Source organism: Urocampus carinirostris, chromosome 20, assembly GCF_059441175.1.
Source record: "Urocampus carinirostris isolate Australia breed hairy pipefish chromosome 20, RoL_Ucar_1.0, whole genome shotgun sequence".
Classification (NCBI taxonomy): domain Eukaryota; kingdom Metazoa; phylum Chordata; class Actinopteri; order Syngnathiformes; family Syngnathidae; genus Urocampus; species Urocampus carinirostris.
Window position 1 is genome coordinate 3,748,028 of NC_142368.1, and position 15,808 is coordinate 3,763,835.

General features: G+C 38.3%; 1 protein-coding gene across 2 annotated transcripts; it reads right to left on the reverse strand.

The window, feature by feature from the left end:
* Nucleotides 1–252: 252 nt before the first annotated feature.
* tmem181 (transmembrane protein 181) lies at nt 253–12,186 on the reverse strand. 2 transcript variants are annotated; one of them, XM_088325306.1, is made up of 17 exons: nt 11,844–12,186; nt 8,735–8,838; nt 8,574–8,641; nt 8,099–8,189; nt 6,994–7,112; nt 6,808–6,924; nt 6,650–6,730; nt 6,487–6,586; nt 6,278–6,408; nt 6,128–6,219; nt 4,361–4,418; nt 4,184–4,286; nt 2,533–2,584; nt 2,383–2,465; nt 2,228–2,317; nt 2,089–2,155; nt 253–2,020 (listed from the first exon to the last, which is right to left on the reverse strand). In XM_088325306.1, exons 1-17 carry the CDS (start codon nt 11,966–11,968, stop codon nt 1,936–1,938), a joined length of 1,566 nt encoding a protein of 521 aa, XP_088181432.1. In that variant the 5' UTR covers nt 11,969–12,186; the 3' UTR covers nt 253–1,935. The 2 variants fall into 2 exon arrangements, with proteins under 2 accessions (XP_088181432.1, XP_088181433.1); XM_088325307.1 differs by lacking the exon at nt 11,844–12,186 and adding an exon at nt 9,047–9,169.
* Between the last annotated feature and the right edge of the window lie 3,622 nt (nt 12,187–15,808).

The window sequence follows — 15,808 nt, forward strand, 5'->3', positions numbered from 1 at the left end:
TTTTTTCTCCCCAAAGACATTTATATATTTTCCAGAAACCTCGTGTAAAGCACTCAAGATCAACATCACATTCAAAGACGGTGGTAGGGGTCATGCATGTTGCCTGCTTTTAAATATATATATGAAAAGAAGAAAAGGCCCCCTTTGGATTGGCGCCTTGTGTAGAGCAAAAAAAAAACATATTTACATATCTGCAGTAATGTCACTCATATCTTCATAGAGACAAAACAATGATTGGATAGTAGTACGATATGAAAGGTCAGTAGTAAATTGTATATTGAAACCCACACCTCATTAGATATGCTGCAAAATGCTAGAACATAGATATAAAAAGTGCATTTGCAAACAAACAAAAAAATTACTTCCTTCAACAGCATTACAACCAAGGTCACTTTTTTGGACTACCACGGCAGTAAAGAGACAATAGTGGTTCAGTACAAAGTGTACAAAATGTAGATTGTCTTTACAAAACGAAACACCCCGCACCAAAACAAAGATACAAAATAAATACAAGCACTTTCCCCAATCCTTCAAAAAGTCAAGAGTACGAAGTCCAAGAGAGTATTAGGGTCACACAAAAAAAGATATCCTTTACGAAGTGGTATTTTTTTTTTGTTAGGCTGTAATATTGCTCGAGACGAGAAGTGCTAAAATTGGGATGATAGTGCAGGTAAAAAAAATATTAGTTTGCAGAATGAAAGTTCTGTTTCCAGTGATTGAAAGTTGGTGTACTTGGCTGTCTGCTCCCGTTCAGAGCATGAAACAGGGGGTAAGAAAGAGACAGGGAGAAAAAAAACACAGAAACAGAGAGAGTGATAATGGAGGAGACAGGCAGAAACACAGATGAAATGAAGGACAAAGGGGGGTTCCTACAAACAGTGAGACGGATGGGCCTTTGAGACTTCTAATTAAGGGCTATACAAATACAAATAAAATGATTTAACAAACACAGTGAGACAAAAAGACGGGGATAGAAGTAAAAACAAAAAGAGAGATGGACAGAACAAGGGAGAGCAAGAAAAAGATGGCCATATATAGACTGAGAGACAGTAAGACATGGATAGAGGGAGAGACAAAGAGAAAGATAGGGACAAACGGAAACAGCAAAACGGAACAGGGAAGGACTGGACAAAGACAGGGACAGAGAGAAAGACAGGGAGAGAGAAACAGAGCGTAAAAAACAGAGAAAGAAACCAGACAAAAAAAGACAAAGTGAGACAGGAACAGAGGGACAAACAGAAAGACCGGAACAGGCAGAAACACGAGTGAGAAACGGAGAAATACAGGGACAGAAACAGAGAGTGACAGAAAGAAAGACAGGGACAGAGAAAAAGACAACAGACAAACCAGAAACAGAGGGACAAACAGAAAGTCCAGGACAGACAGAAACAGATTGAGAAACAGAACAAGACAGACAGGGGAAGGACTAGACAAAGACAGGGACAAAGGGAGAGACAGGTAGAAAGACAGGGACAGAGAAACAGAGAGTGAAAAACAGAGAAAGACACCAAACAAACAAAGACAGAGAGTGAGACAGGAACAGAGGGACAAACAGAAAGACCAGGAGAGACAGAAACAGAGAGAGATACAGAAAAAGATAGAAAGAATCAGAGTGACAGAAAGAAAGACATGGACTGGGAAAGACGGGGACAAACATAAACAGAGAGAGAGACAACGGGAGTCATTTATTTTAGAAGTGTGTATAAAACTACTAGAACCTCGTGCTGATAAGCAACAAAAAAGTAGCTTTTAGCTTTAAAAAAAGGCTGTGAGCCCTCCTCCGTAAAGGACAAATAAAGATTGGGAAGTGCTTGCCTTGGTTTCCAGTAGCATTACAGTACAGTACTTTTTGGGAGAAATTGCACGGCTTCAAAAATAGACTCAAGAAAATACAATATTTACAAATCCACAACACTTTTACCTCGAATGTTCTTGTCAGTCGCTCTCGCTCTCGTCATGGAAGTTGGCGGTGGCTTTGATGGCACGTCCATTTTGTAAAGGCATGTCTTCGTAATCGCTCCTTGAGGAAAAAGGACAGAAGAACGTCAAGTCCGATCGGGTAAAAAACTGGAAGTCGAGCACACGTACGCGTAGATGACGTCATCGTCCGAGTCGTTCAGCATGGAGAAAGCCGGATTATCCTTTAATTGGGAGTCTTGACCGATTAAAAACAGAAATTCAATCAATTATCAGTTCGATTAAGCTTTCGTTTTTGTCCCCTACTTACCATAAAGGGCATTTTTGGATGGCGAGTACACAAATGCTAACGTGTACAAGTAAAAGTTGAGCAGACCGTAGAAGGACAAGAACTCGGCTGGTATTTCTCAAGTTAAGGACAATTCCGGATCCCAAAATCACATCAAAATCAAATTTAAAGGATATAGTTCTGGTAGTGAGTGGACAATTCAGCCACGAAATTGTCCTGGAGCGCCTTGGCGCCGAACCTCAAGTAGAGGATGACCAAACTGAGGGCAGGAATAAGAAAAACTGAGAACTTTCAACCAATCAACAGTGGCAAATGAGTCTTTGTACCTTTTAGCAAGGACTACAGATGTCAGCACTGTCAAAAACTTGAACCGGAGATCTGAGAGTAATTCAAACATAAAATTAATAACACGGTAATTGATCATCTTTAGTCATGCACAATAACTTTAGATATATAACATGCGACAGTTTAAAAGATAAGACAATCATCTGTAGTCTCTGGCATTATTTTGACTAATGATAAAATCTCTTTCCAACCCACTTAAGCTGAGTCAACAAAGCCTTCTTTTTTCTCTCAGAAAAGAAACATTTAGAAATTATATTGCCAGCCCCTCTTGTGGACCGTCCTTGCCCATTTGTTTTGATTTTAAAGAGACTGTGTGTATTATTTGACCACTAGATATCGCCGTATTGTGTAGTGCTGGATTCTCCAACCTTTTTCAACCTGAGAGCTACATTTTGTTGCTAATTAGCGTAAAGGGCACCCAGTTTGATATACAGTTCTAAAAAAAAACAATAAAGTTATTACATGTTATTACTGTTTTATTACCAGGTAATTTGATGTTAGACTCAACCAACCAGTAAAAAAATAATTTTACGAGAAAATCACAATGTCTCGAGGAGGCATCGTGTTGGAAACCCTTTGTGTGAGGAACCTAAAATGACGAGAAAGCAAATACAAACGACGGAGACTCAAAAAGACTAAACCACAAAATTTTCCTTCGAATTTCTTTTGCCAAGCCTTCTGCGAGAAAGGCTTGGAAAATGCTTAAAAAAATACATGTTTTTGCAATTAAAAAAAACAACAACAAGAAAATAAGGAAAAAAGGTGGTTTTCTTGTTTTTGGGTACCCATAGCAACAAAAAGGGAGGTGAGGCTATGTCGAATGAATGCAAATGTAAAACTAAAACGTGTCTTTTAAAAAGTGTACATTTATTCAATGTATTTTGCTTAATAATTAAACCAATATTGCTGTGTTTTGATGAAAGAGTTTTTGAGTTTTTCCTTGCCCTTACGTAGGTTTTAGATCAGGGGATGGTGTAATAATAGTCTGTGCTTTGCAATAATATGTGGTCTGTGCAGCCTTTTGAGACTCCTTGTGATAAAGGGCTATACAAATAAACATGACTTGACTTTTTTACCACTATAAAGCACTAAATAACACACACTGTCCCTTGAAGGTACCCTCCTTCCCTTGTCAGACCTGTGAACAGAGATCCTGATAGTTCACCCATCACTGAACTTTGAGGGAGGGAAGGTCCACTCACTAGTATGTCACATGTTTTTCTTTGCCTCAAACCTCTCGTTTGGATTCATAACTGTCACATATAAAAATCGACCTTACACTATAACACTGACATATAGATAATTCAGAAAGCACGTAGGATTATTGGGGTGTTCAATAAGTGAAAATACGTCACTTCTATACAACACTACTGAATGTCACACATGGCTTGGCTAGAAAAGATATCAATGATTGTTATCGAGTGACATAATCTTACCTGTACACGTGACTAGCTTCAACAAATACAAATATGTAAATATCACATCGGGCAACTGTAATGAATATTACAGTGTCAAGTGACTAATAATCAGGTCTATTTTTCTATCAGGCTGATAACTTTGGCACCATATTTGTCCGTATAATATCATGCATCCTTAGTAAATTGTATTTCAATTTTGGCGGCAATGCCAAACCTGAATACGGCATGTTTTTGAGTTCCGAGCATGCTCTGACGATGAGGAAAATCAAGTAGAGGACGTAGAGGACGACGACGATCAGGAAGAAGACCTTCATGCCCTGTAAGGATGCAAGTTTGGATTCAGTGGGGAACAAAATATTTCACGGGTGTTAAAAAAGACAAGTGAACCCACATCAAAATTCTTGATGTCCACTTTGTACTGGTAGGTGGGGTCTTGGAGTTCATTGACCCTATCAAAGAGAAAGTATTTAAGACATACAACTCTCAAAAATAATAAAAACTATAATCAATGCTGAGTGGGCGTGGCCAGGAAGGAAAAAATGTTATAGGGGAATGACATAAGCAGAAAAATGTGAGGATGATGAGTTAACTGTTAAGATTTTTGTTGGATTCTTTTTAAAGCTTGTGTTTAAAATCCAACTCTTCCATGAATTATATTTTAAATGATATACGAAACTTGAGCTCTTATTTTGAAGGTATCACTTTGCAGCAAACAAGGGCATTATTCCTACATTTGTTTACCGTTTTTTCCATATTTTCCTCTGTGTTGTTAAATAATATTCTGTTTATTTCCGTTTTTTAAAACAACACATTTGTTTTTCTGACAAACATCACCATTTTAGGCTGGGATTTCAGTTACCAACTTTCAAACGAAAATGATTAAGATATTTAAGTGAATCACAAATAAATTAGACAGATAAATCTAGTTTTTCTTTTTAATATTTTGAGACATTTGATCCAAACACCCACAACCAGTTCAGAGTGCCCCTTGCCCACTGCCAGAAGACCTTTAAGATGGGCTCCAGCACCACCCAAAACTCAAGTGAGGATAAGCAGCACAGAAAATTGAGGAATGGATAGATCTAAACACTTCTTAAATAAAAAGCAGCAAAACAGAACTACAATTATTATTCTTACTGAATTCCTATTTAGCAACAAGATTAGGAAACTAGCTTCGGGTCCCCATATTAGGACTTTTATTTTATGAGTTACTGTATTTTCTTGACCATTGAGCGCACCAAACTGTAAAGCGCACCACCAAATACAATCCTTTGTAAAATATTTTTCCATTATAGGACAAATCCGACTATAAGGTACATACAATTAAAACTACTGTAAGAGCTAGGGTTGCCTACAAAGAAATAATGAGTCAGGAAAAAAAATGGAACCTAAACCAACATTATGAAGTCTGGCTTCACCAATAAATAGAATTGATTCTAGTTGGTTACCCTATGTAAGCAACATTTCATTGTAATCATGCATTTCTAATTTTGTTTACCGAATTTTCCACAGGATTATAAAACTTCACTGTATTCTAAGGCGCACTGTAGGATAAAGCACACTTTCGGATTTATTTCTAATTTGTTTTTTTGTGTGCACTTCATTCTTAGAGAGAAGCTATTCATACAAATATTAGTGAGGAGAGGTGTCTTTTTTTTGATTATTGAAAAAATATAATGATCTAGTTTTTATCTTACATTTTTTTATTGAGTGATTCTACCTAATGTACCCTTTGTACCCTTAGGAACTGATCTGAACAGATATATAATTCTATATACATCCATCCATTATCTGCACTGCTTATCCTCAGTAGGGTCGCGGGGGTGCTGGAGCCCATCCCAGCTATCTTCAGGCAGTGGGCAGGGGACACCCTGAACTGGTTGCCAGCCAGCCGCAGGGCACACAGGGACAGACAATTCGCTCGCTCATTCACACCTAGAGACAATTTGGAACGGCCAATTAACCTAACATGCATGTTTTTGGAATGTGGGAGGAAACCGGAGTGCCCGGAGGAAACCCACACAACCACTGGAAGAACATGCAACCTCCACACAGGAGGTTCTATCTCATAACCTCTGTGCCGCACACGCGCTAACCACTGCGCCGCCAAGCTTCCCTTCTATATACAAAACCTGCCCAAAAAAAGCGATCCACTTACGTCTGCCATATGCCCAACGTGACGGCCGACAGCCACAACAAGCCCACAATGACCAACTTGAGTAGGTAGAAGGTCAGGCATCTCCGCTCTCCCTGCGTTAACATAGAGTGAGGAAAACCTAAAAAAGTTTGGCGACCGCCGTGGACTCACCTGTACTCGTATGCCGTGGTAAACACAAAGCCAGAAAAGAAGCAGAGCGCACAGGAACAGAGCCTGGAAGAAGGCATCCAACATGCCAGGGAACCAGCTGTTGACCAGGAAGGACAGCGGAAAAAACGGATCTGGGAGGAAACGAGGCAAGTTAACTTGAGGAGCTGTTTTCTTCCTGTAGTCACTAAAAGTGGGGGTTCTTGAATCACCGTTGTAGAGCAGCAACAAAGGCAACAGGATGGCCATCCACTTCTGCTCAATTCCCCAATCCCTCATGGAGAACTTCCTCAGCGAGTGAGCAAAGACACACTGACAACAACAACAAACAACATATGAAACGACTAGAATTCATCCTAGCTCAACTCAACTTACCGTCACCATGAAGGTCAACACCACAAACACGAAGCGGAACCAGATCTCCACTTGGGAAAAGGTTGGATTGTAGGTTTTCCACTGAAGAAAATATCAAGGACTAGTTAAACCAAAGTGCTGATTATCTCGATACGAACAAGACGTGTTAAACATCTTACCACAAAGTTAACATTGAGATCATACGTGATATTTTCAAGACCTCTGAAGCTGACCGTGACCTGGTACTGGTTGTAGTTAAGATATCCCAAGTGAAGGACGATAATCTCGTCGCATTTCTGGAAGGAATTGAGTTGCCTATGATAACATGATCCCCGTGGCTAGGTTGAGTGACGGGTGATACTCACAGAACCGCAGTGAAGAGTTCTAGACTTGCTGCGCACGCTGTTTATGTGCGTCACGCTAGCATCTTGCGTCACACCTTTGAGCTCCACGTTGATCTCGAAAGGCTGCTGGAAGTCGCCCACTGTGGAAGATCAAGAGGTGGTCTTTCAAGTAGAGCTATCTTGTAACAAGAGCTCGATTCATTAAGATTTTGAATATCAAGCAACTGAGATAAAGCATGACTCCTTGGAACTGTCTCCGAGTGAATCTAATCTACAAAACTGCATTATTGAATTAATGATATGTTGCATTTAAAAAAAAAACAATGTTTAGAGCAGGGATCTTAAACTTGCAGCCTTTAGGACCCCCAAACTACGAAGGTAGTGTGATGCTACCTTCGTGCTAACTAGTTAGTCAAGATTTAAAATTCACATGCTAATACTTAACATTGATGTATGTCTGCCATGCAATATACTTTGCTGGCTACTTCCTGGTTTGCCCCATGGCATTACCTAAACAATATAGACTAAAAAAAAAATCAAATTAGCTGATTTGATGACTCAACAGCTTTTTTTTTTTTTTTTTTTTTTTTTTTTTTTTTTTAGGAATGTAATGACTAAATATTTGACTTAAATGGAGGAGCCGCATGGGACGGGGCGAGGAAGGAGATCAGGGCTGCTGTTGAACTGAAGCTCAAAGGACAACAAATGCACCTTACATGTAACGTTTGGTGAATTTCTTCCTTTGAGTCAAGTTTGTTAAACATGTTTAATCCAGTATTTAAATGAGCCAATTACATCTAATTCTGTCATGTTGTCATATGTCACAGGACTTATGTGGCGGCTGTCACTTTTAGCCATTAAATGCAGATAAAATGTAATGTTACATAAATTATTTAGCAAAAAGCCATATTCAAAACAGTTCATGTTGTAAAGTTCAATTCATTCTCAGATAATCAAATGATAGACTTTTAAAACACTGTTATTATTCTTATTGATTAGCCTTTTCTACTCAAATATTTCATTTCTCAAGTATTTATTATCTAATTTATTACAGATTAAATCATTTCTTTTCTTCACTCAGGCCCACCAATGAATTGAGTTTGTGACCCCTGACTGACAGTCTTACCGTTACTGTGTTGAGCCTGGATCGCACAGGTAAGCCACAACTGTTGGTGATATGTAGTCAGAGGTGGAGAATTTAGATTAAATGGCCCAGTCTGAAATAGCACAAAAAAAAGAAAATTTATTCATTAGTTCTTTATTATTTTTGCAGCTAATGTCATTGCACTAATTTATCATGCACTTATCACTTAGGACGGTGTGCATTACAACCTTGTGATTATTGTCTATCCTAGTATTCTTATTTTTATTACATGTTTTACATGGAGTACGACGTTTAATGTCAGAAACAACGCTACGATACAATGTTTTTATCAATAAAGACAATTTTAATGTGTATCACTGACAATAAGCTAATCTATCTTCTTCTAACACTTAACCTTTTTCATTTTATGCTCAGAACAGAGAAAACCTGTGGAGGTATTTGGATAAAACTCAAATATGTGTTTTAAAAACCAATTGCTTTATCAGCTTTACCTTACCTTTATAGAAGAGTTTTTGGCAATGAATTGATCCCCATTGTACACTTGCTCAGAAATAATCTTTGGTCCTATAAAAGACAAAATCATGCGGTTTTATTATCAAACTATGAAGTTAAAATGAAGGTGGGGGTGCTATGTAAACGTATTAATGCAAAGCCTACCTGCAATTCCAATTAACACTGTGAGGCCAAAACAAGCGAGGAACACCACGAAGACTAATACGAAATGTCTTTTGGACAGAGTGTAGAGGCGCATGGGGGCCAACCTAAATCAGAAGGAAGACGCGTGAAAAAATAATATTATTCATCCAAAACCGGAACCAAAAAAATGCCCGCTCGAGTTTGTCAACAAAGCTAGCATACGAGGCTGCTAGCATATGGCCAACCTAAATCTGATATATATGTTTTTAATTGTCCTTTATCGACATTTAAATCAATGTAAACGTTTTAAGTGGGGTTTACAATACAACTTACGGCTCCATTTATGTTGTCAGCCCAAAAAAATATCGCTTTTGGCAGTAAAGTGAAAGTACATGTATAAAGAAGAAAGCAGCTGGGCGATAAGTTTTGTGACGTCATCAAAAGGGGCGGTGTTGGATGAGAAGTTTGCGGAAATGTTCCAGAGTGGAGAAACAATAAAGTTTTTTAAAACGCTTATTTCATCTTTTGAAATATGTTAATGATTATTACCTAAAATGCCCATTGCCTATTTTTCTCTGCTAAATATTTTGAATAGTGTTTTGAAAATGTACATTCTTCGTACTTAAAACACTGATCATCCGTAGATTTTTTTTTTTGTCTGTTTATAAAAAATATAACTAAATTTATTCATATTTCACAAAGAACAATGCAATTATTTTTCATATTACAAGCAGCAAAGTGACATCGTTTAGAGGAGAAGTTTTAACTTGCTGACAGTTCGTAGCCCCGCCCCTCTCCAAAATACTTTCTTGTACGTAATTTTATTTTAAATATTGTTAAGTTACAATTTAAGTAATCTCTTTTGAATATAATTTTGTATTCACTTGAATTAAACATCAAATAAAATAGAATAGTACGATTAATCAGAAATGTTTTTTTTGGTTTTAAACTTATTTTGTGTCGTAATTTAGATATACGTGTCACGGTGGCCATGGCACCCAATTGGCCCCGCCCGTGTGGCGCCAGCTCCGGCTCGTTGACGGATTGGCTTTCCGTCTATTTGAGCTCACTGCTCTCACTCTTCCTTTGTCAGTCCGTCAACGAACCACTGCCCCGCAAGACGTTGGTTTTGACTTGGTCCTGTTTCCTGTTGGTATTTCCGGTCCGGTATTGTTCCCGTTTCTTTTGTCCTGTTTAATATCGGTTTCCAGTTTCGTTCCCGTCTGGTTTCTCCTGTTTAATTTTGATATCCTATTTTGATATCAATCCTGTCTGTCCCGTTGTTTAATATCGGTATCTATTTTCGTTCCCATCTAGTTTGTCCTCTTTATTTTTGATATCCTGTTTTGATATCGATCCTGTCTGTCCCATCCTGTCCGGTATTGACCCTATCTGTCCGATATCTCCTCAGGCAATTGGTATCGCTCTCGTCGGCCTCTGGCTTCCTATCATTCCACGCCAGACTGCTGCCTAACGTTCATGACTCCCCATTTCTCGTAAAATAAAAGGCTTGTGTGAGAAACGTCTTGCATTTGGGTCCTGTTTTGGTTCTTGACAATAAATATATATTTGAGAATAGTGGATTTTTTTATTTATTAAATTATCTGTGTAGCTATTATTTATGTATTTTGAATGAAACCAATTATTCATTTATGTATTTATGTACCCCATTTTAAATTGTATATATTATATATATATTGAATGAATCATTTCCAATTTTCTTCATATTGTTATTTATCAATTTAAATAGATCATTTGAATACATATACAAAAATATACGAAACACAATGTTCTTACCAGACAAAGAGCCAATAAGGCTTTATTCAACATGTCACAAAAGCAAAGGACAAAATGTCTTTGCCGCAAAATTTAATTTTCAAGAAAAATATAAAAAGCCACATGTGATACAATTTGTATTGTACAATGTGATATGAACAAAACAGTCCTGCTTTAAATTGAGGAACAAAAGAGTTTTTCCCCAGTGATTTAGGATCTAATATCAGTATTGACACACACATACGCCCCTTACGGCGTCTGTAAACCGTGAATTACTACTAACACTACTAACAATAATAAACAACGAAACATTGATAATGATAATACCACTTTTTTTTTTAATTTTAAAACTATTTTTGAGTATGATTTATTTACTAACAATCGTTGGTTAAAATGTGGTCAGATATCGTGATAACACTAAATGAGGTTAAACACCTCTTAAAATCCATTATTAAACCAAAACGAGATTTTCTCCCAAAATGTTCAGTAAGATCAACATTTTAAAAACTCTTACAAAATAACTCAACAAGGGTGCTGCCCGGAATTGGAAAATGTTCTACTTGCTGACACCATCTTCTGGCTTAAATCATCATTGCCGCCTCTGTCAAACTGCTTGTGTGGCGCGTGCATTTCTTAGACACGCTTAAATAAACTGTTTTTTCCATCTGTTGGGGGGATTGGGTTGGCGTTTCGACTGTATTTGAAACAGCCATTTTCTTACTTTCACCATTTTCACGCTACACTAACAGAAAACTGTGAGCATTTTTTTTGAAAAACTAAATATTATTGTTCATTTGAGTGTTTTGATAGGGAATACAATGTTCTTTATTATTTTATTTTTTTTGTCTTATTATACAGAACTTTGTGTTGCTATGCAAATGAATTTGGATTCATGTCGAAGTGTCCTTGGGTAAGACACTGAAACCCCTAATACCCCCAATAAGCTGGTTAGCGCCTTACATGGCTGTTAGGCCGCTATTGGGAAAATGTGGAGCACATTGTAAAGCGCTTTGGGAAGTCATTGACTTGAAAAGCGCTATATAAATGCAGATCATTTTTTTTTCATTTCATTTGATTTGACAGCCCACGGTTTCTACACATGCAAGTGACGTCTGACGTGACGTTATGACCCACCCTAGTGGCGATAATTGAGTGACGTTAAATATTAATGGTACTTGGAAGTACAGATAGATGGATAGATAGATAGATAGATAGATAGATAGATAGATAGATAGATAGATAGATAGATAGATAGATAGATAGATAGATAGATAGATAGATAGATAGATAGATAGATAGATAGATAGATAGATAGATAGATAGATAAACGTCATAGGGGGCTTTTTCGGGTTACCTGTAAAAGCGCTCATCTCGATACGGTGTCAGTTCCTCCTTGAGCTCGTTGTAAGCCTCTTGGACTTTCCTGCAGAAATATTTGAGCTCGCTGTGAAGCGGGTTCTCCAAATAATCGTTGTCCATGACGGTGTAGAAGGATAAAGTGATGGAGAGGGGGGAAAATGGCGATTGGAGAGGAAGGAAGAGGCAGGTTGCAAAATAAAATGGTCCGTGGTTTGAATTGAGAGTCTAGGCGTCGCTGTTTCTCCTTTGTATAAGGTCAATAGTGGGAGAAAAAGGAAAAAAGGAGAAAAGGATTCGGAGAGGAGGCGGTGGAAAGACACAGTTCACGTGATTGGAGATCAGCACCACGGACAGCGGAAGTGGTTGATGACGTTTGGTGTCAACGCAGTGACGTCATTGTACAGGTCTTGGGAATGCTTGTTTATAGATAGATAGATAGATAGATAGATAGATAGATAGATACTTTATTCATCCCCGAAGGGAAATTCACTTTTCCAGCAGCATCCCTGAGCTGAGAACAATCGAAAATAACACGGGAGCTGCTGGAGTGGCTGCCATTCGTGACGGCGCCGGAGAAACGATTCAATTTGAATCATGTACAAACAAACAAACAATTGAATCATGTACAAGAAACGATTCAATTTGAATCATGTACAAACAAACAAACAATTGAATCATGTACAAACAAACAAACAAAATATTTATGTTTCAATAAGTGGAGTGTTAATAAAATGGGGGGAAAATAATTTCTGATACTGATATAACCAGGTAAAACTAATTTTAAGTTACCTGTCCAAATGAATGTTGTGCCATCTCACCTTTCCCACTCTCTCTCCTGCAGTTGACTTACCCTCTTGATGAGTGACCTCTTACCCCTCTTCACACCAGGTAGACTAATATCTATGCCATCTTTGTCGCCGTCTCCCTCTGGGTTCTCTTCTTCACAATAGCGCTGCATTCCGGTATTACGTTTTCAGCGTGGAATTAGCTGATTTTTCTACCCTTTTTATAGCATTTTCCCAACTACACAACATCAAAAAATTATTCTGCGGGCCCAAAACTTTGCCAACGTTAGCGCAGAAGACTACGAAACTTACATCTCTAAAATTTCCTGTCTGCTATTGGTTGATGCATGTCAATGCTGATCTTTAATCGGTTCACTGTATTATGAAAATACAGGTACGCAATTGGCTGCACTCCCTCCCAGAAAGCTCGAATTCTCTCTCTTTGCGCGGTTCAGGATCTCCAATAACAAACTTAAATTTGTTTCAATATAGGTTCAAGGCTTACGATGGTGCTGAAGTGAGAAGCATAAACATGATAACCATGGAAACAAACAGGGTTGGGTAGGGTTACTTTAACTGGACTACCCTCAACCACCCCCGGATGACTCCAACAGCAAAAATGCCAACAAAAGACAAAAGAAACCATTGAATGGAATTATTAGTAACGGCTGTTTTTGAAAGTGAGCTAACAAACATTTGCCTTTAAAAAACGCCAGTTTTCAATCTGGCATATATATATATATGCCCTATACATATATGTATAGGGCAGCACGGCGGCGCAGTGGTTAGCGCTTGTGCGGCACAGTTCATGTCATGGGAACCTGTCGTGGGTTCAAATCCAGCTCCAGACTTTCTGTGCGGAGTTTGTATGTTCTCCCCGTGCTTGCGTGGGTTTCCTCCGGGCACTCCGGTTTCCTCCCACATTCCAAAAACATGCATTTCAGGTGAATTGGCAGGTCCAAATTGTCCCTAGGTGTGAATGAGCGAATGAGTTGTCTGTCCCCGTGTGCCCTGCGATTGGCTGGCAACCAGTTCAGGGTATCCCCTGCCCACTGCCCGAAGATGGCTGGGATGGGCTCCAGCCCCCCCGCGACCCTAATGAGGATAAGCGGTACGGCTAGAGAGATGAGATGTATACCTGCCCTGCGATTGGCTGGCAACCAGTTCAGGGTGTCCCCTGCCCACTGCCCGGAGATGGCTGGGATAGGCACCAGCCTTTTGACCACAATACGACAGCAACATCACTTTAGTGATAATCTTTTTCAGTTTACGGAATAAACGTACTACAGTGTTATTGTTACTGTTTACCTGACTGCCCATTTTGCACATCTGGTTAGCTGCTCCTCTTGCACTCTTTGCACTACTGTAAAATACTATACATAGCCATAACTATTTAGTATATTATTAGTACTCGATACTCCAACGCAATAAATACTGTAAAATACTATACATAGCCATAATTATTTAGTATATTATAAGTACTCAATACTCCAAAGCAATACATTTTATTTATATCTGTTCATTCAAGGAAACTGTGCGGGTCAGATGTATCGACATTTCGTTCTGTATACACGTGTACTAGAATGACAATAAAGTAGATCTGAATCTGAAAATAAGATGTTTTTTGGGTCCCTCTTACAGCCCTTTTCCCGCCATACTACATCAATTACACTGTAGTGATAAACTGAAAAAGTGCAGCTCATTAATTAGTTATTTGTACAGGATCAACAATATATAGTAGACCTCCATGTACAGTGACTCCACCATACAATGTTTTAACTTTACAGCGTGCCTTTATCTTTACTTCGTTTTTTTGTACAGTATTTATTCGCTATGCATCCTGTTACTTACAATGATGCAGAAGGAGAAATAAAAATGTGATAATAATGGAAACCAAGCTTGCAATTATGCGGCAATATGAAGAAGGCAGACTTTTGGCTACCTTTGCTAAGTTGAATGGCTGTAACCAACAGACGACCGGTACTATTATTCAAAACAAAGTGATGTTCGCGAGGAAATCTTCTGAGTGCTTCTGCATCCGCCTGCTACTCCACTAGGTCTGCTAAACTCACGTCACACGAAAACTAAATAAAATATCTTTCCTTTACATGCATTTATAATTTCAATTAATATTATGCCAATAAATTACACCTGAGAAGTACTTACTAAATACTATTTTGTTGTTTTAGATAGTTCATCTTGAGTACTGGGGGGTTGAAATTAATTAGCACAGGTTTCTATCCCCACCTCAAAACCTATGAATGCAGTAAATTCTAACTGCAGATAAAAGAGTTGAAATATTTGTGAGTTAAAGAGATACATAACCATTTGTTGGAAACAAAGATGTTTTATTCAAAAGATGCTTGACATATACAATTAAAAAATAATTTACATGGCATGCCGTACTAATCCATTCACTAAAAACGTTCCGTCACCAGAGACTTGATTGTTTTTTTCTCTGCTTTTCTTTTTAAATCCTAACCTACACCTACAAATACCAAGCACATACCTTTTCAAAAGGAAATCCCAAATCCTGCAGTACCAGCTCAGTAGCCTAGATGGTAAGGCGCCCGCTTTGAGACTGGGAGGTTCGGGTTCGCGCCCCGGCCGAGTCATTCCTAAGACTTAAAAAGTGGTCGGCGGCGCCCTCTCTTGGCTGCGGCTGCATCGGGTCAGATGCAATCGACATTTCGTTCTGTGTACATTGTTACACAGAATGACAATACAAGGAAATTATTATATATAATTATATCTACATCAGGTTGAAACCCTTACAAGTCCACGTTGGTGTTTTTTTTGTTTTGTTTATTTCACTCAAAATGCTTCCACTTGATGAAGGATGTCAGAAGCAGAAACTGTGGACTCACATACAGGCACACACGACTTGACAAAAAAACACACTTTTACATGTCCCCCCCTTTTCATCCATATACCTTAAAATTCAGGCTACACAAGAACAACTGCATGATAAAAAAAACGACCACAAAATGTTCAGAAAAGTCCACAATGTACAGTATGTATGGATATGATATCTCCTTAAGAAAATTGTCTTATAAATTAAAAAAGAAAAGAAACCCAGCAACTTGGAATGATGCTGATTGTAAAACTATTAAGTAGGTCAATAATTGAAGAAAATATTGCACAACTAAATAGAAATGGATGTATTCTACAATAT

Bases quoted from the DNA above. Each gene is read 5' to 3' on its own strand.
- tmem181 (XM_088325306.1), bottom strand. From the start codon at position 11,968: ATGGACAACGATTATTTGGAGAACCCGCTTCACAGCGAGCTCAAATAT. The intron at 7,113-8,098 runs GTAAGACTGTCA...GATCTTCCACAG, and splicing joins CCAGGCTCAACACAGTAACG to TGGGCGACTTCCAGCAGCCT. The intron at 2,585-4,183 runs GTTTGGCATTGC...AATTACTCTCAG, and splicing joins CAAAAACATGCCGTATTCAG to ATCTCCGGTTCAAGTTTTTG.